General features: G+C 38.9%; 1 protein-coding gene across 30 annotated transcripts in view; it reads left to right on the forward strand.

Moving 5' to 3' along the window:
* The first annotated feature begins 2,614 nt into the window (after positions 1 to 2,614).
* Positions 2,615 to 25,949, forward strand: part of fnbp1b (formin binding protein 1b) — a 65,045-nt gene continuing 41,710 nt past the window's right edge. For 4 of the 30 annotated variants that reach the window (XR_001428335.1, XM_015059436.1, XM_015059438.1 and 1 more), the window contains exons 1-2: positions 14,675 to 15,021; positions 23,854 to 23,969. Coding sequence is in view for 29 of the 30 variants with exons in the window: in XM_015059436.1 (XP_014914922.1) it covers positions 14,869 to 15,021; positions 23,854 to 23,969 (269 nt within the window). In the remaining variant the exon portion in view is untranslated. Of the gene's footprint in view, positions 2,994 to 8,490; positions 8,570 to 14,674; positions 15,022 to 21,630; positions 22,038 to 22,672; positions 22,830 to 23,853; positions 23,970 to 25,949 lie in introns of those variants that run through there. The other 26 variants (XM_015059441.1, XM_015059443.1, XM_015059445.1 and 23 more) reach the window with 13 other exon arrangements.

Here is a 25,949-nt window from a genome sequence, read left to right on the forward strand (position 1 = left end):
ATTATTTCTTTTTTAATTTTGAGTCATACTTAGTAAACTTCTCCATACTTTACTGCATTAAAATCAAACACTTTAAGGTATTTCTTTGCGATTTGGAATGATCAATCTACACAAAGTAGTCTATAATTATGAAGTGGAAAAAAAAACACAAGATTGATGGTTTTCTAAAATGTTTTTATCAACAAGACTGAATAATTCCAGACTTTCAGATGTTTTTGGTGCACACCTTCTTTTCTCTTATTTGGCTAAATTAAATCCAGTGCAACACCCTGAATTAGTAAAGACATCCCCCCATGTGTGTAACTTGCAGTGAAACTCAGGAATATACACTGAAGTTGGTGGTCAGAGTATGAGAAAATGTGAAAAGGTCAATGGGAATGAGTACGTTTACCTGGCTTAGTGTAAGAGTAAGCCCCGTTGTTAATGTTAGACTCTTCAAATTTGACTAAATACGCACTGTCAACAAGAACTGTGGAGTTGACTTGGTGTGGTGTGTTAATGTTTGCAAAGGAACTGTGAGTCAACAAACTGCGGCCATGAGCTAAATGTTCTAGCACTTATTTCCATCAATGTACTTCCACAAAAACTGTAGTATTGAAACAAAAACAAAATAAAATAGAATGCTGAAAAACACCAAAATTAATACAAATGTTACTGCTTTCCTAAGGTACATTGTGTTCTGTGCTGTAAATGTATTTTGGTTTTATTGACTGACAAATAAAAAAATCACGAACCACAAAGCAACCAATTATTTTCCAGAACAAGTTTTAAAAAAGTGACCACATAAATAAATAAACACACATTTGGTTCGTGCATCTTTGAGTTAAGCACAAATATCCAGAGTACATACCACTTGTTTGACATAAAAAGCCTTTGAGCTCCCCCTGATGGTGTACAATAGTACTGCAGACATGATAAGACAGTTCCTAAAAGCATAATTCTTTAAACTTAAACCTATACTCTTATTGTATCACAGTATAATCCATAAAGGCCTGCACATGCTTAATAATAATGAAGCTGTACAAAACAATTAAATGAAAGAACACTTGCTCAACATGTATTTGATTTCACAAGGTAGCATATATGTTCATTGGTCGAATTATTTTTTCACATGAAACAAGGAGTATCTTAGGCTTAAAGACATCCAGTTGTAAATATTTTTCCACATTGCACAGTCAAATTCATATAATAAAACATTTGTGTATCATACAAATATTGAACTACAGACGTTTCTTCATTACCCCCTGCTGAAACAAATTAATCTAGACTCTGTTTCCTGTATAATTTAATAAACCACACGCAGTTCCAGTCACATGCAGGATAAGTTTATTAGTTACTTATCCTAATAAGCGTCTTGGGCAACGTGATAGAAACTGGTGTGTTTCTATTTTTCACCACTAGATGGCAGCGCTGTTGCAGATACAAGGGCTACACCTCTTTAAGCAGACTACTAGCTACCTAAAGAGGCAGTTAGTAGTCTGAAAAGTAAAGAACAATCTACAGAGAAGTAAGATGATTCTTTATGATAAACAAGAGGATGTTTTAATGCCTTATCTCTTCAAGGGATACTACACTTCTTTGCTTGCATGTGAAGGGTTTTAGGAAGGTATCAGTGAACCAGAACTCTCAGTGCCTGTGTCAGGTGTCAAAACATACCAGGATGCCTTTCCTCTAGCCACTTTTTCATAATGGCCAAGATAATGGACAGTCATGTTTTGACAGATTTGTTTTGTACTATACTTTATACTAGTTTTGGAATAACTAGATGAATACTCCTTGAGACTTTTTAGTGAGTTTTATCCCTGTTTGGTCTAAACTCAAGTCACACCCTATTCCTAAACCTAGGCCCTAACACAAAACAGCACCTCTTCTTATGGGATCTGGGCTTTGAGTCCCATTAGAAGTAGTTGGTCTTCACAATGTAGTATTTGTTGGACCAATGGGCCTTACAAGGAGAGAAATCATGAAATGCATACACACTTTTTAGGGTTTTATTTTTAAAAGACTTTGAAAACTATGTAGAATTTATTTTCACTTCCCAGTTTAATTATGCACCCAACTATTTGTGTTGCTCTATCTCATGATATCCCAATAAAATACACTGAGGTTTGTGGTTACAACGTGACAAAATGTGTGTAAAGAGAGAGCTGACTATATGCAAACAACCACAGACCAAGAGGTCTGAAGTTTTGAATAAAGTCATGGCAATGGAGAGGGCAGATTATGATCACTGTTGACTCTGCGCCAGTCTGTCGTCGAAAATTGTGCAACTTGAATGCAACATCCTGTATGCGTGCAGTTTGGGACTCTAAAGCTGCTTGCTGCAGGGTGAATGCCACGCAAATTTACATAAGGTTATTGAGCAGCTATCGAGAGAAAGTCTAGAGAAAGTGGGGTTGCTCAGCAGAGGTTAGCATGTAACCCACTGGGAGTATTCAATTAAACATCTGCCACGGGTGGTGACCTCTCCCTGAGCCTCCCACTACCCCCCACCGTCTCTCCCGCATTCAGGCTCCTGCATTTCTAAACAGGGCCTCTCCCCTGTTCGGTTGCGCAGGAGATAGTGAGTGAGCAAAGTATTGGTGGTTGAGGCTTTATTGGACAGCCCCCGCAGTGACACCCCCCGCCATGCTTCCCTCTCTCTCTCTCTGCTGCTAGTGCACGCGCAGGAACAGCTGTCATTGAGTAGCGCGCTGCGTATAGCGAGCCTATCCACTTTGAAGATTATTATGCAGGAGCTTCTAACCTTCCGGCGTGATTCAGATACGATGAGGCACTAAAAGAAAAAAAGAAAAAAATCTGAGAGCGGTGATACGTTTACCACTGCTAAGAGCGGGTGACAGGCGAATATATCAGAGACAGAAAAAACCCTGTCTGTCTGCCGCTGTTTTCTCTGTATGCGCGTGTGTTGAGGGAAAAAACACCTCCGTAGCAGTTGTGGATTATTCCGAGGACACCGCGCTGAAACCATGAGCTGGGGGACGGAGCTATGGGTGAGTCTCAGCCACACTTGTACTCTTTAGTTATTCAGCCTGGGAGGCTGTAACGGTTCGGAGATAAAAAATAAGCATGCCCCCATTTTTTTTTTCTTTTACCGCTATAGCGACGCTTTTATTAGCATGCGCCGCTCTGCGCAGGTCCAGCCTCGGGGACATTAAGGCTAATTTGTCGCGTTGTTTACCAGAGCTAATGTGTTTTCTCCCTCCATGTGTCACAGTAACGGCAGGAAGGTACGGGCAGAAGTAAAACCCTAAAAAAGCCCGCAGCTAACGCTAGCCCACCATCCATTTTAGTTCACATTTGTGCGTTTCAAATCACGCTTTACACACACACCCCCTCACAATTTCAATGTAACAGATCAGTGTAAGGACGCGAGGCGGTTGTTACAGGCTGTCTCCTCGCGCTGCTTGTATGTTGTTACAGTGTGATGGATATGTACCAAAGCAGGTATATATTAAATGCACATGTACCGTGCCTTTCACAGGAAGTATGTAACTAGAGGAAGTACACATGGTTCTTCCTTTCATCAGTACGCAATGTGGCAGGCTGCTTTTGGGTTACCGCACGTAATACTGCTAAATTTTAGCGTCTTTAACAAAATAATGTTTACATTTTTTTGTCACTTCACAATCACCCGCTTCCATGTATTTTAGGGGATTACATGTGATACACAAATCACATTACTGCAAAGCGAAAGAAAAGATTAATGTAAAAGATTAATGTGGCTTCCATTTCTTTTACAAAAACAGATCTGAAAAGTGTGTATTCAGCCCACTTGAGTTAATGGAAACAACTTTCTCTGCTTTCCAGATGTGAATATGTAAATGTTATGTTTGCATCAACTTTGTAGGTCAAGCTCAGTCAGGTTGACTGGAGAACCTTTGTGAACAGTAATGTTCCATTTTTACCACATATTAGGTGTAGGTCTAGACTTTGATTAGGCCATTGCAACAAATGCACGTGTATTCTTTGCATTCTAAACCTGCTGTGATGCTGCCCTGGGTGTCACCAGGCCAGTATTTACCCTCCATCCATATTCCTGCTCCTCGAAGTCAAGAAAAATAAAAAGCATGATGTTGCCACCATCACAAGCACTAACAAACCTATTTGGCTCTTTTACAGAACAAGTGTATTAATACACCTGTATAAATTACAGAGATTTGAACTTTGGTTACTGGTTACCTATTCGATGACTTCTGGTTAAGCTGGATTTTATTTAGGTGTGTTAGAGTAAAAGGCGTTGTGGGGGTCATGTACAAATTCAACTAAGTAGTGATTGGTCATGTAAAATCCTGATGAAATATATTGAAGTTTGGGGTGTGAATGTGACAAAATGTGGAAAAGTTGAAGAGACGCAAATACTTTGGCAAATTAGTTTGTTTAACATCAATCAGGAAGGATATCTAAAACTTTTTATTTTAGTCTCAGCTTTTTAGCACTTTATCCGAAGCTCGGATTTAGGCCATATTTTGGCCTAAATTACCAAAATCCACCTCTGGAGTCTACAAACTCAAGGCTGACCTTGCGTGGCATCTAATATTCCTCGTGTTTATGTTGGTTCATCATTTTTCCAAAGCTTTGTGCGGCACACAGCAGCAGGAGGAGACAAAGCAGCAGCCCCGGTGACCTCACTGCAATGCATTCCTCTGCTGTGATGTCACGTTTCGTCCCTCTCAAATCGACTTTCAAGGAGGCAGGTAGGCCTTTATCAGGCCTGCCTCTCTGTCGCTGTTACAGTATTTCACCGTATTTAGATGTAAGGGGTGGGAAGAGACAAACAGAAAATGATGAAAACAGCCCTGTGTCCGACCGTTTTTACGAGGTGATAATAAGCAGCTCTGGAGAGTGGAATTCCTTTTGTCTGGGATTTCTTTAAATATATTACGGCTCATGTAATTTTATTGGCCGAGAGTCTGCCGTTTGGCATGATTCTTTACTCATTTTGAATAAATGACGGTGAGGTTTCATGTGCTAGACCTTCAGAAGACTTGGTTTGATATGTGTCTTCTTGAAACACCTGATCTAAAAGCATGAAGCACCTCTGAACTTTATGTTGTGACTTAAGCTCAATATTTGGCAGTAATGTTAATTTTATCAACAATGGTAGAGTCAAAAGAGTAAAATCTCCCAAAAGAAACAAGGAGAAAGGTTGCCTTTGCCTTTTTCCAAATGTGTACTGTGGATTAAGTTGAATCCCCTGTCAATATCTGATGATTTCCAAATGTGGTTGAATAGCTGTTAGAGTTGCTATCTGGGCTAATTAAGAAAACTGTCTTTCGCTGGCTTGGTTTTGGCAGAATGTTGTAAAAAAATTGCTTAAAAAAGGACAACGTTATAAAAGTTTTTCTAAATGGTAAATCTCTATCGTGGTGATAATTAGCTTGTCTTTAAATTCATTTGTTCATAATAAAATGAGTAAAACCAAAGAATAAAGTGGCCTCTCATCTAGATATAAATGGAGTTGTTGTGTTCTTGTTGTATCTGGCAGATGAATTACTCAAAAGGGGAAATAACTTTGGGTCCCTTCAACCAATGACTACTTCCATTTCAAACCTCTAAACAAGCCATGTCTTACCAGTGTCTTAGTTAAGTATTTTTAATGTAATATGAAGACAAACATTATTAAAAATGCTCAAATCTATATTATAATCTAACCACATAAATTCTAAAAATTTTATATTTCACCCTAGCTAGGTTGTGTTCAGTTTCTGAGCACCGTTTCAGCCGGATGGCCAGTATGACAGATTATAAGCCTTCAAACCAAAATAACTTTGAGCAACTTGCTGGTGGATTACTTTTATTGGAGTCATATAATAAGGATTCCTCATTATTGATGATTAACATTGCTACTACACTAAGGGATTTCTGATGCAGGTTCAGTGAAGAAGGGGCCAGACTCTAGAAATGATTTACAAGGGCAATAGCCCAGGGCTGCATTTTTTGGGGGCAGCCTAAATACTTTTATTTTATTTATTGTTTTTGTTGTTGTTGTTGTTTTGCAAACATTGTACTTTATATAAAACTGATAGGTCCATACCAGGCCTATCAGTGAGTTGTATTATTATTAGTTGTATTATTATTATTTTGGAGTTTTTATGAGGAAGAATAATACTCAAGATATTGAAATTTATAAAGTTATAGTACATTGTTTTTGGGAACAATATGGAGCTCTTGGATTAACTCACATTTACAATGTGAGAGTCACTACTATTGCTTAGTCACACACAGAAAAGCCAGTATAGCCCAAAGGTGCTTCGCAGGCTTACACACGTACAAGTTGACTCTGAGAAAATGTTGGTGAGGTTTTTTGTCCTCCTCCTTCTTTTTTTTTTTTTTTCCAAAGCTTTATTTCCTCAGCACACTCAGTATAATCCAGACTTTTTTTTCCTTTAATCTCAGTATGTTCAGAAAGGAAACAGAGAGCGCTCGGTACATCTCCGCAGGTGGCTCGTTGCATTGGAAGGTGTTCACAGCTTGACATGTTGTGTCAGAGTAGCAAAACATGCAACCTTCCTGTCTCTGGCAGCAGCCATGCTTATATGCAAAGCAGAACTGGTCTGTAGTACCGAAGGCTAAAATTAAGCTTAGTTATTATGCACAGGGGTGCAGCTAAGCACCTTGTCATGTAAACAGGTTCCCTCATAAGTGTCTGTATTTTATATGTAATACAAGACAAGAATATCACAATAAGACGACGGATTGCTTTGTTTATTTGGTCATTTAGCAACTCTAAATGTGCGGTACCTTGCAGAATGAATCACACCTGGTGAAGTTTCCCATATTTTGTCATGCTCAAATCACAAATTTAGGATTATACAGACTAACAAAGCTCTGCAATTGGAAGGAGAAAGAAAAATGAGAACAGGTTTTGAAAATCTTTTACAAAAAAAAAAGCATCTGAAAGTGTGGCTTACATTTATGTTCAGCACAGTTGGAGTAGCACCATTGGTTCTTTGGGTGTATATTTCTACTAGCTTTGCACAATTAAAGACTACAATTTTGCACATTTTTGGCAAAATAACTGAGTCAGAGTGGATGGAAAATCCGCATAAACAAACTAGGGTAATGTTTGCACTTTGACTATGCCATTCTGACAAGCAAAACTGTGTCCCCTACTTGGCTTTTGGGAAGCCTTATGCTGGATTTTTTTAAAGGGGACTAAATTCAAATCCATGGTGTACTCTCCAGCTTTTTATCAGTTTTATCTGTTCCGTTTACTCTCTTAGATAAAATAGATGTTTGTAGTGAAGTGTGCTAATGTGATAATAAGCTTATCACATTAGAACAGCTTGGCCAAAAGTAAAAGTTGCTCATTCAGCTAGCTGCAGCTCTTCGCATTAACTAATTCTCGCATTTATTAAAACGACGATCAAGCGCTCTGTCTTCATCACATGCATGGCACATTTCGATGCACTCATCCTGTTGTTCCTGTGCTGCGAACAGGAAAGCAAGTGATAGGAAGTGAAGTTAAACTAGGGCAAGGTTGCTTAACCTCTCACCATCATGACTGCGGTGAGGCTGTGCGCATGCACGTCGGACTGTGATATGCAGTCCGCTTGCCGTTTGATTAAAAACTTTCGCATTGAAATTAAATGTTACTCACAATAAGGCTGAAGAAGACTAAATCTTAGCTGAAGTGGTTTAAAAACTTTGTGACGATTGCATCAGCACTTATGATGCTGGTGTAATTGAGAGAATGGAAGCAGAGCTGATTGTGACAGATGCCGTTTGTTTTCAGCTTTTGCGACTCGCCTCAGGTAAAACAGCTGTCACTCAGCTCCAAAACGTTGAATGCCTTCAGTGCAACGTCACAGGAATGATTATAGTATTCACCAACTTTATAAACACAGGCTGGGAGTGTTTGTTGTCATCACCATCCTGTCCTTGAGAAATTACCAACTAGATAGCGCAGGAATTGTTGTAATCTAGCTTTTAGCTAGCAGGATGAAATTTCGACAGAATTCAGCCCACTAACTGAGCTGTGCTGACACTCCTAGTTGAAATGCACAGGCAGTTGGCAGTTTTTTTAAAAAATGTTTTATGCAAGCAGAGAGAATTGAGAAATTGACATGAATCACGTGCATGCAACTTTTTCTTAATAGGGATAATGTACAAATCCAACTAAAGAAGAAGGAAGTAAAATCTGGTAGCGCATGTGACCAGTTTGCACTGAAACCATAGCAAAAAACAAATAAACATGAAATAATGCAAGAGTATTCTGCAGCTAAATTAATTCAGTGACCCTTCAACACCATGCTAGATCTGCTTTGCAAAAAGACAAGAGACTTCTCAGATCTAAAACTGGAACAGTGTCAATGGGGCTTTGCAACCAAAGACGGCACAAAGTGTAAAGCGGAAAACCGTCCAGCTGTCACACGTCTGCACCTTTAACGACTCACTTCCCACATGTGATTCATTTGGGAAGTAGATGTACCTTACCTTTCATACTGATGCATGCAGTTGTCTTCCAACTGCGTGGAATGAAAGCTCGATTTTTCGGCAGATCACAACGTATTGATGCGGCAGCATGGACAAGATTGAAACTCTAATCAAAGAGCAGCAGCTTAAGGTGAGTCGAACGCTGTAGTGACGCTCGGTTGTGTTCTTTAAGAATTCCCAGCATCGGAGACACATTTTCTTGCTTGCTTGTCATTCTCGATTAAATTTTGTGCAAAGGATTGTCTGGAAAGACAAGGGACATTCAATACACGTCGCCAAAGGGGCCTAGACTTGGTTTGGTTGTGCATTCCCAGCTCTGAGATGTCTCAGCTGATTTCCTTGAAGTGTTAGTTAGACTTTGAAGCAGCCTGTTGTTAGGCTGAGATTTCCTCAGTCTCTTCTGCTCCTGCATATCATCATGAGTCACCCTGAACTGCAACTGACAGCAGGGGGGATGCAACTGAACTTTGGGTTCAGTTGCATCCCCCCTGCTGCTCGCTCGACATTGCAGGACTTGAAATATGAGCTACCTTGTTTCCATCAAAGCCTGAGAGCTTGGCCAGACTACAGCGGGGCTCCTCGTTAAATCTTACACTCATCACCACACACCTGCTGACTCTGTGATACTGCCTCAGGCCCCTTTGAAAAAACGTGATGGTGAAATGATGATGAACGCGTCCACATTTGATCTGAGTGCAGTCTTGAGAGAGGAGGGTAGAATGAAGAAGGATTTAATTAGAAAAATTAGATATGCAGATAAACAGGTAGCAATAATAGATTTAAACCAAGCTATTATTAAAGGAAGTTTATTGAACATCGATTTTGGACTTCATCTTTTAAGTTGTTCATTTAAAGTCTTAGCTACTGTTTTATCAACTTGTAAGCTGTGTGTGTGGAATAAGAATAGACTGATGAGATTCTTTATAATAACCTTGATTCAGTGTTTTTCATAAAAATGTGTCATAATTAATCACTCAACTCCTACTGTTGTCATTCTTTGTGGTGCTCAAATCTATTTTTACTAGACTTGAGCAAAAATAAAGACTTAACACTTATTAAATTTAGCTGTAGCTTTCAGTTGAATGTTGCACATTTTATTTTACCTTTTTGCTGCTCTGCTTTTTATAAAGCAGCACCAGCAAAACTAGAAAAACTACATTTCCTGCAAAACAGCAGTGTGAATCACACTGATTAAATTTTGATGAAACACCTGACATGAAGCAGAGATCCTAACAATGGCTAAGTGTAAAAATGGGCACAATCATTAAAATAATTAGAATTTTACTAAAAAACTTCAAATCTTAACAGAAGCAGTGCTTCAAAGTGTCATGGAGTAGGTTCAAAGGGCAAAGTTAATGCCATTGCTTTTGATACATTCAAGCTTCTTAGGCATTCATATGACATTATTTAAGCTGAACTCTTCAAGAAGACACATTTTCCCGTGTTTTGAGTGTAAATTGTTAATTGATTGTTGGAGGTGTTGCACCCAACCACTTCTACTAACGGAGACGACAGACTAACTTGCGCCTCACACCACAGATTCTCAATGATTGACAGCAACCTTACCTTGAACTCTCTGTTTTCACCAGCAAGCAGGTGGCATCAACTCCCTACTGAGTGCACATGTATAAAAGCAATAGAAAACTTTTCAGAGACAAACAAATGAGTTGTGTTTTTATATTATACTTGTTTGTCCACACTTTCAAATGTCGCCCTGAGCTAATGCGCATGTCACCCATAATTACAACTACATCTCATTCAATTTTGATAGAACAATGAATTATAAAACAAGTGAAATGATTAAAAAAGTTGCAAAAAGCAGATGTTATATCAAAAACTGGTGAGTGAATGTTATAATAGGGGAGGTTTATTCATAGAAAAACGATTAATCAGATGCTCCTCTTGGTTTGTATAAGGATATCTTATGTAAGTGGAGCTGTTTTCTCACCTCAGAACTGAACGATAGCCGTTGCTGGAACCGATTGGTCATCTTGTCTTTAGTACAGTGACTCAGTCCCTTCCCAGCACCGTTTGTTGCAGCCTGTAATGTTTCATCACTGCCTTTTTTTTCCCTTCGTATTGTTTGCACAGTCAGTCTCAAAGCACTGCTGTCATACTGTAAATCAGCCATTGTCCTGAAGCCACTGATTGAGCCTTGCAGTCGTCCGCGTTCTGCTAATTACTGCTATATTGTTCTACATACTGTTGATGTGATTTGATCGTTAGGTTGTGACTGTGTCAAGTTTCCTCAGCAGTGGCGGCAGAGAGCATTGTTAGCTATTTATAGTAAGTCAAGGTGGATGATTGTGAACAAACAACTTTCTCAGGTTGTTGACCTTCAGTCTAAAATTACCCACCATTTTATGCTATCTTCAGTGTAGTTTGAAACCACAGCTTATAACAGACTCAAGATTGCTCATTTCTTTTTTCTGTTGGTTCGTTACCATCCAGGAAAGATGAAGGAAAATACAGCAGCAAATATGTCTGTTGAATTCATCTTAATACATTTTAAATTCCTAGTTTAGTGTGGGCAAACACGACAGCAAAGAGCTGTGGTCTCAGTTCTCCATCTGTGCACATTTGCGGTCTGAGGCCACGCATCGGTGAGTTTGTTGCTTCTGTAGCCAAATCGGAGTCACCGTGCTTCTTTAAAATCCCCCTGTTTCCAGGAGGTGCCACATGTGGTCAGTTCATGTGCAAACACTTTTACCACAGTTTTTTTTTCTTTTTCCGAAATGACCCAAAACCATGTTAAAAACTGAAGCATGTCACCGTGGTCTCTCGCTACCTCAAAGCAGTTAAACTGCTGAAAATGATTCCAGCACTCACTCTTGACCCCCCGTTGAATCTCTTCACGTTGCCTCCTCTGCTTTCCTTTCCTCTCATCCAGCTGAGTCATTCTCCTAATGGACACAACTTTGGGAATTTTCCTAATTTCTTTTAAAACTCTACTTAATCTGTTATGTAGAGTTCAGATATTGTCCGTTGTCTTCTTGTGCATGTGAATCAGATGTGAATCTGCTTTTAATTGAATTGTACAAAAGTGGTACATTGGGTGCATAAAATATTAGTTATGCTAAGCAGCAGACATAATTAGATTATGATCTGATTCCACTGTTGTAATCACTTATTGTTTCATTCATAATCAAATTATGTTTCTGAATCAGTGTTTTCCCCTCGATACACTGCCTAGCATGAGACGCGTCATGTACAACATCATGTGAAACATAATGGGAGGAAGAAAAAAGTCCTCCTTGTGTCAGGCAGTCTTATATTAAGTGCCATCTTTTCTCATATCCTGAAACGAGGCATGCATGGGTGGAGTGAAAGGGCTGCCACGTAATTTAGAGAAAGCCTGGGAAACTCCAGCAGAGATTTTGCTAATTTAGTTGCAGGGAACCATGTATTATACATTTCTCAAGTTAATTCCCCCATCCCGAATGGAAAGTTCGATTTTGTTTACCTTATTGAAAACTGAGGAAGAAATGGTGGTGTATGGTTCCATGCCATGTATTTCTAGAGTTACCATGCATCAATTAAAGTTTTTTTTTTTTTATGAGAACTTATTTTTGGATCTGATAACAGATCCAAAAATACCACACATTTAATGTTAGTTATTTATATGAACTTTACAGCAATATAATTTGGGCAACAGTCTAAATTTCGGCACTAATGCATTGCCGTAGTATTTTGCTTCATATGTTGACGTATCTAAAAATGAATTCTATATGGGTACACATGAAGAAATTAAGCACTTATGTGTGTATTGGGGGTAAAAGATGCACAATTTACAGTGTGCTACAATGCAAGTTAATTTTTGGCATGGTGTTATGCTTCACCAGTCCAGACAAAGCATCTTCACAGTGTAACAAGATATTAAGTTCAAGGTTCTTTATTTGCCATTAGGGCATGAAATCTTCAGTCCAGTCACACTGGAACGTTAGTGCAGAGTTCGATGAGTCAACAGTTTAAAAAAATAAAATAACAGACAGGGTGGAGCATATTAATAATTTAAAAATTCAGTAACCTTCTGTAATGTTCCCCTAAAAATGAGTCAAATTATCTTTTATTTTTTAAGGTAATATTTAGAAATAGTCTTCAGGCCTCTGACTGGTGAGGTGTTAAGACAATATGTGTGTTTGATTGTAGTCCCTTGTTTCTTGTGAATGTTGTTTTAAAGTTTGTAACCTTAGAAACTTTTAAACAACAAAGCTGTTAAGACTGAAAGGAAAAACTGAAATATATTACTAAGAACTGGGTTGAGTAATTGTAAACTGTGAACTGTGACTTCATTTTCTCAGACTCAGTTCTGACTCGAATAAGTAAGTCGGTAAACAGCCCCTGCATGTAAGCAGCGTCTGACCTGACAGAAAAAGTATTTGACTGATCTATTTATGAACTGAAACTGTGCACAAGCCCCGGAGTGAGGCCTTAGAGTAAAGTGCATAAGGAACATGTTTTATGAAGTCTCTCATTTACATCCACAGTGTTTGCCAGCTGACTTAATTATAATCTAGAATAACTATTTTTTTAGGAGTTTATTTTTTCTCCAAGTTGCAAAATCTCTGCTGCAGTCACGGTTTAATTTAAAAACAACTGTTAATCATGAAGGGTATATTTTGGCTCTGCAGAGAAACATGCCAATCTAAGTTTTTTTTAGTGCAGCTAGAAGTGAAACATGTCACAACAGCATGGCTGCTCTGACAAGAAGTTTCACCTAAGACCTATGAAGCAACGGTACTGCAAGTAGGAAGTTCAACCTGCTGAATTGTGTTTTAGCTCCTCCCTTTGTGCCTCCAGTTTGTTTCATTTCATGTTCCGGGCTTTAACTACAGTGTTACACAGTAAGAGCAAGATGCAGAAAAATGACAGTAATGTTCATCACTGTCAGTTGTGTTTTATTGGGATTTTACGTGGTAAAGTAGAGCAAAATTGTGAAGGTAAAAAAAAAACACTTTTAAAATAACTTTTAAAATAAATTCCTGAAATGTTTAGTGTGCTGTATTAAGTCCCCTTTTGTTATAATTTCTCCACATCTGAGTTTTAGCATTTTGTCCACTAAACACATCTGCCGTGAAAATCAAGGGCACTAATAGGCACTCCAAATGGCCAAATATAAGGATGACATTGAGAGGACTAATGTATGACACTTGAATTAGAAGATCTGACCAAGTTTGCATTCAAGTTGCCCTTTGCGATATTGCAAACTCTGACATTGTGATGCCTTTGCAGTGTGTAGTAGCATGTGGCGCTTCTGTTCATCTAAGCTAGGTCTGCAACCTCTGGCTCCGGAGTCGAAAGTGGCTCTTTAGACCCTCCACAATAAAACTTTGGCTAAAACGAACTACAGTGGACCCCAGGCTAGTCGTGGTTCAGTAATTTTCTGTGAAATGTGACTAAATAATTTGTGTAAAATTCACAATTTTTTCCTTGAGCATATTTAAAATATTCCAATAAAAAAAATCAGCTTAGGAAGTTAATCAAAGTAGGAAAATTATATTTCTTGATGCTGATTGGCTGTACCCTCAAGAATGGAAATAAGGAACTAAATGTATCTGTTCTCTAGTTTAAAAAGTGTTACTGTGGTTCTTTAAAAATCACATGCATTTATTTAAAAATAATCCAAGCCAAGAGACCCAGGGTAACACACCATACTTGTGATGAAATATGGTAGAGGTAGAATCATGCAGTAGGGATGGTTTTCTTCAGCACAAAAAGGTAAACTAGTCTGAGTTGATGGAAAGAGCCTACAAAAGACTTGAGATAGGAGCAAAGGTTAAACATCAAGCAGGATGGACGCCAACACATACCCCATACAATGGACGCCAACACATACCCCAAAAGACTAGCAACTCTAACCACAGCAAGTATGTGGTTCTGGAAAGTGTTAACTTGGGAAACCTACACACATTTCAAGTAGTTTGTGGTTGTAGGTGTTGTTGCAATTCATTGATATTGGGTTAATGTTAAAGTTCAAGTTTGCTTCATTCCTAGGAATATATTTTATAAGAATTAAAGAGCCTTATCCCCACCAAAAGGAACAAAAACAGCTCAGGGGGAACAATGGCTAATGTGTGCAAGCTGGCCTAGTAGGCTTAATCCACAGAGCAGCCTAATGGGTGTTAAAGGTACAAGGGAGGTTCAGTAATCAGATTAATAACAGGGTCATTTAATCAAGTTCTCTGCTGGTTCTTTCTCTCACTGTTCTTTTGCCTCGGCATGGTGAGGTTCTTTTCAGCCTTGTGAGATAAAAATATTCTTAATTTAATACCTTACCTTGACTAACTTTAACATTACACTACAGTTTTATGGAAATCGAACCAATCAAGATTTTTAAATTCAACCAAAACCTGCTTTTCGCTTGAGATGGATTAACTTCGTCCAGGACGTCCGATTTCTGCGCTCTCCTTTGTAAGAAAACCTCGCACTATGTTGCGAAGAAGAAGCCACTTTTTTGTGCTCATCGACAACGCTCTTTCTGTGAAAGCGGAAAAAGAAGAGGAGCAAAAGGAAGAGGAGCCCACAGCGAGCCCCTTTGAGGAGTATCTGCAGACGCTCCTCCAGTTGAAGACGACCAGTGCTGTAAGTGAGCAGAGGAGTCAGGAAGTTCTCATTTCAGACATATAGACTGCGCTCAAAACTACTGTGGTTTTCCAACTGAATCAATCTGACGTCTGCAGAGTTTTAATTCCACTTAGCTGAAACACTTCAGCTTCTTTTAAGTAAACATGGTTACTAATCACAGGAAGGCGCCGACTCAGACGTCACGCCTCTCAGTGCTGCCAACACGCATAGGTAGGAAGTTTGAAAGACATACAGGAAGTGTTACATCTACCAATGGAAGCTGCTCTTATCATTTCTGACAAGGCGAGGTGTTGCTTCTATAAATACCTTGATAGCGTTCCAACATGAGGTGTCCTCTTTGGACAAACCAGCTGCTCAGTCATGTGTGATCATTTGCCTCCAAATGTGTGTCATCTTGTCCTATTTTTCATTAAACTTTGCAAAAGAAAGTGCATTGCAGTCTAAAAAAATACATTTTTGCCGTCTTACTTGTTTGTTTCTTTTTGTCATAAGTTTAGGAACACATGTGGAGTTTTATTTGGACTCAAAGATTCAGAATTTAAGTGCAACAAAGTACCACATGTAATTGTATGCAGCCGCTCCAGATGGTTTAAATTAGTAAAACAGCTAAATGTAGCTTTGCAAGATATAAGAGAGAGCTTTTAAATAATGATTTCATTTATTATTATTAAGAAAAGCTGCTTTAAACAACTTGGCCTTGTGTTGTTGCCACCTGTTGCAACAATTATCAAGTGTTCATATCTGGGTAAAAGTCTTTTCTTTCACTTTTGGCTCAGCCTTCTTCAAAGAATTGTTTTAATTTAGTCAAACTGGAGAGTTTTTAAACAAGAATACTGATATTCTACAAATCTGGCAAATACATATATTAATATATTTATTTTAAAAAGTCAATGTTAATGACACAAAACACATAAATAGAAGAAATCTTTAAGATGGAAAAACTTTTTCTGACTCAGTGATTGACCATAAATAATAAGAACAGCAGATTGCATGCATTAAAAGCCTCTAACTAGCAATATTAAAGTCATTCATACCCTTTATTATTAGAGTTTTACAAATATATCCATGAATATGATGAGAAAACGTTACCCAAGACTGTTTTGTTTGTGCCTGATCAGATTTCTTTGCATTTCCGTATTAAAAAGTCCTCATTTCTGCTGAGGTCACAGGCAGCTCATGACCACTCTGATAACCAGAACTAAAATATCAGATGACATCTGCTGTGGACACACATATGATCATCTGTTTTTATTTGTGCAAGTTTGCATGTTTTCCTGTGAATCCTCTCTGATACTGTAGCTGCACAGGGCCGCAGATGCTTTGTTTCAGACGCCGATTTCTCGGACAAAGCGCAATGTGTTCGAGAGGAGGCTTGGCATCTCTGTTAAATATTTGTTCTTGCTGCGGGACGCCCACCATCATGAAGCCCTGTACCGCCTGCAGCAGTCGGCTCATGTATGGCGGGAGGTTCTGGTCGACCAGATACAGCCTCGCTTTGAGTCTGTGAAGTGTGCGGTTGGGTCCGCTCTGTTGGTTCCTCTGTGTTCTTTGAGGTTATGAATAATTATGAAAGGACAAGTCCAGATTTTCCAACATTTTGTGTACTTTTTTTTCCCCCCACCGAGGCCAGGAGGCCCTTTGCTGGAACAATTCAGTCGTTTGTTGGTTATTTTAATTGGTTGGACTCTCACAGCCCACTGAACAGATCTGGATGGCTGCTGTTTCTTTCTGTTTGTTCTCATTATCTCTCCAGGTTTGGATTTGTCAGCTAATGAGGCTACCTGACAAAGAATTAAACCTTTCGTATTTTTTTGTTTCAACATCAAGCTCTTCTTGTATTTAAGTAAGTTAGACTACAGGGCCTTCCAAAAATCCTTTACCACATTACAATTTCAAACTTGTATTGGTATTTTTTGTGATAGACTTACAAATTTGTGAAGGGGAATGAGAATTATAGTTTTCATAGTTCTGTGTGAACAGGGTGTCTGCGTGCGCATCCTTAAAAAGTCTTAAATTAAATGTCTTAAATTCATTTAAAAATGGAAGTTGGCCTTTAACATTGTAACCACAGGTCTTGTTAGGACTGTTTAATCTTGCATATTGAGTGTATTTTCTTTCTTGCGGGTCTTTTCTGTCAGGCAAATGTTTGGGTCGCACTCAGACATTGTCATTGCGTTCTGCGACTCGAGATAGTTGAGGCTACCAGTAACTCACTGATAACATACCTTATCTAGCCGACTAGCTTGATAACTTTTTTTGCATCTATCGTGGGTCAGTGCAAATTTATTCACCATTTGACTGGACAAAGTCTGTACATTTCTGTGGAGATAAAAGTCTTAAATTCCATTCATAGTGGTCTTAAAAAGTCTAAAATTTGAGTTAGTGAAGCCTGGGGAAACCCTGTAACGCACACTTGTATTCAGCCCTCCTGAACAATAGTTTGTAGAAAACCAAACCCTCCAGGATATTTTCCTTGCAAAATAGCTCCAGCTTAGTCAGATTGGTCAAACTTTGCATTTAAACATAACCTGTCAAGCATTGCCACAGATTCCAGCTTAGATTTTAGCCATTCTAACTCTAAGAAAATTCTCTGTTGTAAACCAAGACATTATAATTCTGGCTGTAAGCGAAGGTCCTGCTGCAACGTGAACCTTGGCCCCCGTATCAAGTCTTTTGCAGCCTCTAATAATTTTCTGCTGCACAAAACTCCATCCACTTTCCCATCAACTCTTCCCTTCTCACTACTGATTCACTGAAAAGCATCCCCACAGCTTTAGATTGCCGCCACCATGTTTCACTGCGAGGATTGACTGCTTTCCAATGACATCTGAATGCAATTTCTAGCTCTAGATTTAGAGTTATCAAAATAAAACAGGCTAAAGTAAATGGTCTGTAGCAGAAAATCTTATTGAAATTTCTGGTTGTGATGTGACAAAATTGGAATAAAAAGTCATTGTCTTAAAACAGAAGTTGGCTCCTCTGCTGGAAAGGTTTAGGGGGTTAGTGGTTGCTTTCAGCATGACGAACCCAAACCCACCTATCAGTCTTTACTCCCCAGTCAATATGCTGAACAAATGAAAAAGAAAAAAAGGCTTCTTTTCTCAATGTTCTCTGAACATCTGTCTTCTCAAACCCTGCTGATCCCCGCATGTTGTGTTTCTCTTCTCGCCCACTGACAGGCGCGGAAAAGTACTGAAGTCTCCACCATTCTCCTTGATAATATTCATCTAAAACGTCCTCCATGTGCCCCTTCTAGGTTCAGATCTGTTTATTTGGACTTTTCTTTCCTTGTGTAATTTGTGCAGCTCAGGGTCAGAAAACTGCAACAGTGCATTTGTGACCAACTTGCTAAATAATGAAATACTGCTTTGGTACATTTGCCTCTTCTCCAATTTGCTAGTTTGCAATTTCCTGTTTGCGTTGTCCGTTCTTTACATTTTGTTAGCCAACAAGCGGCTCTGTTTTCCCCTCTTGTCTTTTTAATAGCGTATTGATTTCAGCTGTGACCACCAGAGCAGCACGGCGCCTTACGTGGAGGTGGCTATAACCCATTAAGCAAAGATGTCCCCAGAAATGTTTGCTCAGGGAGTTTAAAATCAGTACATTTCTTTTACCATTATGTTGTAAATTCACTCTATTCTCTTTTATGATGTGGCACAAGAGGGCCTTTACTGCCACTCTTTTCTTTCCATTTTTTTATCAGCTTTGTTTTAGGTTTTAAAAAAAGGAACATCTATAATATTAGATTACATTTTTATGTGGATTTTTTTTAAATGCTCCACTTTCTGTGAGACTCATAAATTCCTTTAAAAGTTGTCAGTATCTTTTGAGGTCTCTTATGTAAATATTTAAATTTGAGGGGTTTTGTTTGACAACTTTACTCTCTACTGCCATCTGTGTTAGATAAGGGAATTACAACCACTGTGGGATTATTTTATACATTACACATCACTTTTTCCCTGTTAATAAATGAAGTAAGCATGAAGACTTATCTTTATATCCACCCTTAGATGAAGTGCACATAACAAACCATACACTGAGCAGACTCACACACAGACGCACTCCCCACTGTTTGTTGTTTTATGAGTTCTCTGTCTGTGCTGGACACTAATAAAGCATCTCCTTATGTCTTTGATTGAATAATTTGGACTGAACAGGTTGCTAAATAATGTACATTAGTTTAGATTAACCACTAGTCCGATACGTTAACCTGCACCATAATCCCCGGCTTTCTACTTAGGAGGGATTTTGCAGGGTCAGAAAACCATTCCTATGAAACAAACATGCACTTGTTTTCATTTCTTACCACCAATGGGGAACCTATGTATTTAGGAAGTGCTAAAATATCTTCTATTTTTGACCCTTTTTTCTAATTTCCTGCATGCTGCTAAGTGTTTGTTAGCATCAGAGTTCTATTTATTTTCAGTTCGTGTTCTACTACAATAGTATGTGAAACACAGTGAGTTGGAGCTGTGGCCTGAAATAACAAGCTGAGTGGTTCTGGAGGGGATCTCCTACATTGTATATTCCTTGATCTGGGAACAAGGCTAGGCATCAGAGGCTGGCAGATGAAAGAACAGAAGCAGGTAAAGGTCAGGACAGGGATTTATTAGGAGAGAAGGAAGAAAATTCACTTCTGCATGCAGGTTTGACCCTAATGCAGTCAACCATGACAGAGTTGCTAACAGTGCGTAATTTGCATACATGCTCCATGAGTGAACTTTGAGTAAAAGAGAAGTGTGTTCCTTTTTTTCATGTGTAGTCAAAATATTTTTAACCGTACACATCATTAGGACAGTGGTGATTTACATTTCCAGCTCGGGGATACAGGTTTAAAAATAATAAAACAGAAATGTTACCTATTATTTAAAGTAATAGTTTACGATGTTTGACATGAGGTCCTGGAGCAAGTTTATAAGCAGTTAATATCTGACCTTTAGGAAAACTTGTGGATTGATGAATTAAACCTAAAATATGACATTACATATATATATATATATATATATATATACATATATATATATATATATATATATATATATATATATGTATATATATATTAAGTAAAAAGTAGATAAAAATTCCTAATCATTTTTGCCTTTAAATCACTTAACATAGTCAAACCCATATGAAAACAAAAGACTGCTCTCAAAATAATACACACTGTCAAATAATGGGTCTTTTATAACATAATTTTTACTAAGTAGTGCAGCTGTGTTACAAAGTGTTGTTGAATAATTTAAGTCTGATCCAGATGATTAGTTCAGAGTAATTACCCAACAATAAAATAAGTCCATGTAAAAATCTATAGATCAGCCTTCACTCAAAAGTGCATATGTAGTTTTAATTTTTGTACCACTTTGCTTTTATATCAGACCATTACTCTGACTGGAACCGTTTTACGTGTTGCACAAGTATTTGTTTCATTCAGGAAGATCACTAGTGATGCACCACCTCCCAACTCAGTTTCCTGTGTGATCAATCAGTGGTTTCAATAAAAATAATTGTTCAATACAAACATGATGACAGCTTAAAGGCTCATAAAATTGCATTTGTGCTAACTGCTGTTAAGTTTTGTGAGAAGGGGGTAGTTTGGTTTTAACCCTTCTCTGACTAGCCATTAGCTTTAGCCTCTAGCTAATCTGGAGGCTCTATTAATTAAATGCATCAAAACTGAGAACTATGAGTCATTCACAGCTTAAAAAACACACCATCCTGTTTTGTCCAATTTTTTTTTTTTTTTTACTTTAATGAAGGTCTTATCACGGTTAAAGACATATGTATTGTGGTTTACATGAGGATAATCAAACTTTTTCTTGCGCTACATAAATTGAAATAAAAAAATCAAATCTGGTGAAAATTAGAAAGAACAGGCTAGACAAAAATCACTACTTGCTGATTAAAGTGTGGCTGGTTATTTTATTCATAGTCTTGCAAACTTATGACCCGGAAATTTATTATACTGACAAAAACAAAGCTTAAACATACATAAAATGAAGGAAAACTTCCTAATGCTCTTGTGCTGTCCTTTGCTTTTTTATATATTTTTATAATTTTTTATAGATTTTTGTTATTAGATCTGCTCCATCTGGTCATGGAGAGACGATAGACTTTGATGGGTTTAAATACTTGACTGGCTGGAATGGCAGCAGTTTGATGTGATAAGGAGGAAGGCTGTAACAGTATACATCACAATCACTTCTCATAATGTGTGTTTTCTTAACAGTTCCCTGCCTGAGAATCATAAATTATTAATCCGATGTTTCTAGTGTAGCTTGGACATTGCGCCACTGATGGCTTTTCCATTTTACTCCGGCATGAGCATCACCTCCCAGTGACTCATCACCACCTGAACAAGAAGCTTTGCACTTTTGTTGGTTTTTTTATTGGTTTGCTGTATAGTTAATTCGATTTTCACACTTTGGAGAGGTTTGCAAACTTAAAGTGGCTCCCAACCCCCAACCATATGTAATCTCCTCTTGAGTAATCCCGCCTCTTGTGTCATTCCTAGTCCTTTCAAGCCCCCTCCCTTTGTTTTGCCGCTCTCTCTCTCTCCCTCTCTGTCCTCTTCTCTCATCCCACTTATTCCACCTTACGCCTGATGGAGCATTAAGCCTGAACGCTGCTGGCAGCCAGGGACTCATATTCATTTGGTTGTTGAGTGAACCAGCCAGGCTTTGGATCTTTCCCTTCACTCACATTTTTTTTTCCCTTTTACTCCTTCCAGAAAATCAGGAATTACTTGAACCAGCTCCTTTTTTAGTGTGTGTGGAAGGTTGCGGGGTGGGGAGGGGGTCAGGAGACTTCGTTCCCAACCTCGGCACGCTTCTGCTGATCTGCACTTGCTCCCACTTGGGATACCCAGACAAAGGTCTCGTGGATGACCTCTCCAAACTAACTTTAGCTTTTCACCGCATTCACTCAGAGGGCGGTGAATTGAATGGGCATTTTCCAGAGTTTGGATGTTTCCACGCTGAGAGCTACCGGATAAGATGGTGCCCCTGCAGAAAAGGGTAATCCGAGAAATGCGTGTGGAGGAGGAGGAGAGGAGGTTTTTATCGTGCATGATTTAGCTGCTCTGACGTGGGCTGTATGTTGTCTTTTATTTTGTCCTGAATACTCGCTTTGTGTTTGAGATGAAGTAAATTAAGTTTTGATACTTCACTTGGAACAAACTTCAAAGAAAGCATTTGGGGATTTAGAAGAAGCATAAACAGGAATTCCAAAGGAAGATTCTTCACCCAAAGCAGAGAAAGTCTTATTGTTTGGGTTTTATCCATTGATTTCCCTGACTGTGTTGAGGGGTTTCTCATTGAAATTGGCTGACAATGCAGTCTGGGAGCCCCCCCACCCCTCCTCATTCTATTGCTTACTTTGAGTGCTTCAATTGAGAGTCGTTCAGTTCCTTAGTGTTTTCATTCAGGGGTGTGGAAGTGATTTTATCACGCCTCATGTGATGAGATTTTACTGCAGTAAAGCGATGAAGTTCTGCACAAATCTAGGCGATATTAAAAAGACATTTGGCTTTCCTCTACGACAACCTGACATTGCTTCACAGAGCTGCAGACTGAAGCACACCTCTTCATCTTTTTCATCACCACAACCACTTCCTGTATCACTTTACTTTCAGTGCAGGATGCTAGAAGCACTGCTGTATCATTCTGCACGGTTCGCTTAAAAATCACATAGGTTTTTCTTTTTTCTGGTGCTGACACCTTCTAAGATTCTCCCCTTATTAGTCGGACGTAGAGAAGACTAAAGACATGGTGGAGGAGAGGATGGGAGACTGTTGGAGCCACACCAAGGTCACATTTTATGTTTTTTTTTTGTCTTTGTGTGGTTAGATTAGGTAATATTGTCTGGATTTAGACGTGACGTATGTGTGCTGATTTGCCAGATGAATTATTCGCTCTCCTTCCTGATCTGACAACTTTCCCGACGTGACCTTAGCCAAGTCAATGCTCATACTTTCCCCCACAAGTCACGAGCGAGTCTTGAATAATGACTTCAGTCTGAGCAGCTGCGTTTGGTTATCAATGCTATAGACTGCTGGGGTCTGGATTTACTATAAGGCTCTGGAACATCCCACACTTTTTAAATCATATTTGGATCTGAAGGAGAAGCCTCTGGTGAAACTGGTAGCGCTGATTAACTGCTTATGGAGAGACGAGTGTCGTGTTTCTGGTGAGACGCCTTTCGCTGGGGAATGCATTGCGCAGATGTGAACGAAAAGGTCACCCCATGCACATGGGGGTTTTACCTCAAAATCCATTCTAAAAGTAATATAGTATTTACATATACTCAACATGACCATCTAAAGGAGGTGTAGCTTTGCCCCTACGTAACCTGTTAGATGATTAAAGCAGTTTGAACAGCTCCACAGGTCAAGACGGTCAAGATGGAAGATTAGCTTTAGCTGTTTGTGATTTCTATCATAAGCAGCATATAATAGCTCGTCATCACCTTTTTTTTGAGTAGCCGCTATTTATTTTAAGGGAAGAGGGGACATCACAGACAAAGAAGTGCAGTGTTCGCTGTAAAATAAGGTTATACTATTTTAAATTAAAGGCAAAATGATGTTTGAAACTTGCATTACTAATTGTGGTCGCCATGCGTCTTGAGAATGTCAATATATAACTCTGAAATTGACATAAGGCTCTCAGTCTATAAGAGCAGCACACTGCTCACAACAAACAGCATTGTGAGTTCAATGACTTGGCTGAAAAAGATTGTCGTCACAATAATAACGGTGCATCTCTGTTCTTCGCTCAGTAAAATGTTCTGCACTAATCATGCAACCTAATCATTTTCACCTCTTGTTCTCTACAGGATCAGTTTGATAACTTGGAGAAGCACACGCAGTGGGGGATCGAGTTTGTGGAGAAGTACAACAAATTTGTGAAGGAGCGATCGGAGATCGAAATCAACTATGCAAAGCAAATTAGGTGAGTTCTTTATCTGACCCGTGTTTGATGTTGCAGTCGGTGGAAAAAAGTGGGTGCACTTCATGTTATGTGGGGAATCTGACTGTCATATTTTGAAAAAAACACTTCTGATCCAATTTTGTTATTTCTGTTGTGCTCAAATTGTCAAAGTTTAAAAAAGGCTGGATGGCATCAAGCAGGGTGTATTTTTTTCTTTTTCACCGCAGTTTTATCTTGCATTACCACATGACATGTGATTACTTTAGAGGCAACAGCAGCATTTCCTGTCATATTCACGTCAGACTTTGTCAACAGACTAAGTTTATCCTTGAATCAGGTCTAATGAGATGCCTCTGAATTTGTTGACCTGCAGCCGGCTTCCTCTTTTCCCCATTAATGAGAGGCAATGTGAGCATCACAGGAAGTTTAAGTTTCATTCGAAAAAGTTAATGGACATTTTAGTGGCTGCCTTGCTTGGCAGATAAAACCATTCAGGCATAGAATAGATCTGATGAGTCAATCTTCTTTTTAATAAAAGCACTCGCTTTGCTAAGTAAGCTACTTGGCAACTAAGTAAGCTAGTCAGCCTTTCAAATTAAAAGGTGTTGTCTGTTTCCTCGATAGTAAACTAAAACTCAAAAGTGTTCCAATATGTAAAATAATGAAAAAAATGTAAGTACTTGAATTCATTTGTGTCTGAAGTGCATCTGCATGAGAACGTAGCACATTTTTATATTTCCATGCAACCCCAACGTCTGGTTTCAGCCAGTGAAATAAGTCAAAGTGGACGTCTGCTCGACTCCCCTCTCCATCCTTTTTTCCCCCCCGTCTAGCTGTTTCTCTGTCTGCCTTTTTCCTCCTTGCATGTGAAGTTGTGCGTTTCTGTCACTGGTCTGAGCTTCAGGCAGAAAGGAAGTCAGGTTGTGAGGGGTCATGGGGGCGGGACCTGTGTTTCCATGGTGATGACAAGGTATCAGCATTATCAACCCCAGGTCTGACCCAGATTTTTTTTTTTTTTTTATTCCACCAACCACAAGTGTTGGCTCCTCCTCCTCCTCTTCCTCCTCTTTCTCCTCACACACACACTGTGTTGTGATACAGTCGCTGATTTTCAAAGGCAGTTTTTGGAGCAGAGAGGATCCATCTCCTCAGGCCTCCTGCTGCTCATCAGTCAGCAACAGAAGAAGATATTCCCCCAAATCCGGATCTTCGTCCCCCTCACCCTCCAACGAGGATGGTCAATACGGCTAATGCCCTAAATATTCTGCAACCATCCTGTTTCAGAATAAATAACTAATACCATGACAGGATTCATATAAAGATTGCTTCAGTAAAAAATAGACAATTGTAGAAGACCAACTTTAGGTAATGAGGCTGTCAGTGTTTAGACACATTGTTTAAGCTCATATATCCCTCTGTGACTTTCTGCAATTAGATTGCTTTTAATAGAATTTCAGTATTTGGTTGTCTTTAGGATTTAGTTTTTGCTGTGAATCTGTTAGAACATCTACATTTTAAGGAGCATTTATTGATTTCTAATACAGATTCAAAGTAAAAAGCCTTTCCCATGATGTTTCTCATATGAATAGGGCTCCTTGCAAAAATAGTCACACTTATTTTTCACATATTCTCACAACCTCAATATTTCTGATAGGCCAGTACAAAGTAGTATGTAACTGTGAAGTGAAACAAGAAGTATACGTGATATGGGGTATGTGTCTAATGGCTTTCCACATCTAAAGAACACATTTTCTATTTATTAACTTTTGCAAAAGGATCACAGACTCTCCACTGGATTCTCTCTGACTGGATCATTCTTAAATATGTTTTGATTGTGATCCTTGTAGCTCTGGCTGCAAGTTTAGGGTCAGTGTGATCCAGGAAGGGAATCTCCTCCTGCAGCCTATGACAGGTTTCCTAGCAATATCACAATTAATTTAGCTTCCTCCATTTTCCTATAAACCAGAGGTTCCAAAACTGTGGGGCGCGCCCCCTAGGGGG

The sequence above is a fragment of the Poecilia latipinna genome, unplaced genomic scaffold (assembly GCF_001443285.1).
Source record: "Poecilia latipinna isolate Pla-1442-1.1 unplaced genomic scaffold, P_latipinna-1.0 Scaffold1629, whole genome shotgun sequence".
Lineage (NCBI taxonomy): Eukaryota > Metazoa > Chordata > Actinopteri > Cyprinodontiformes > Poeciliidae > Poecilia > Poecilia latipinna.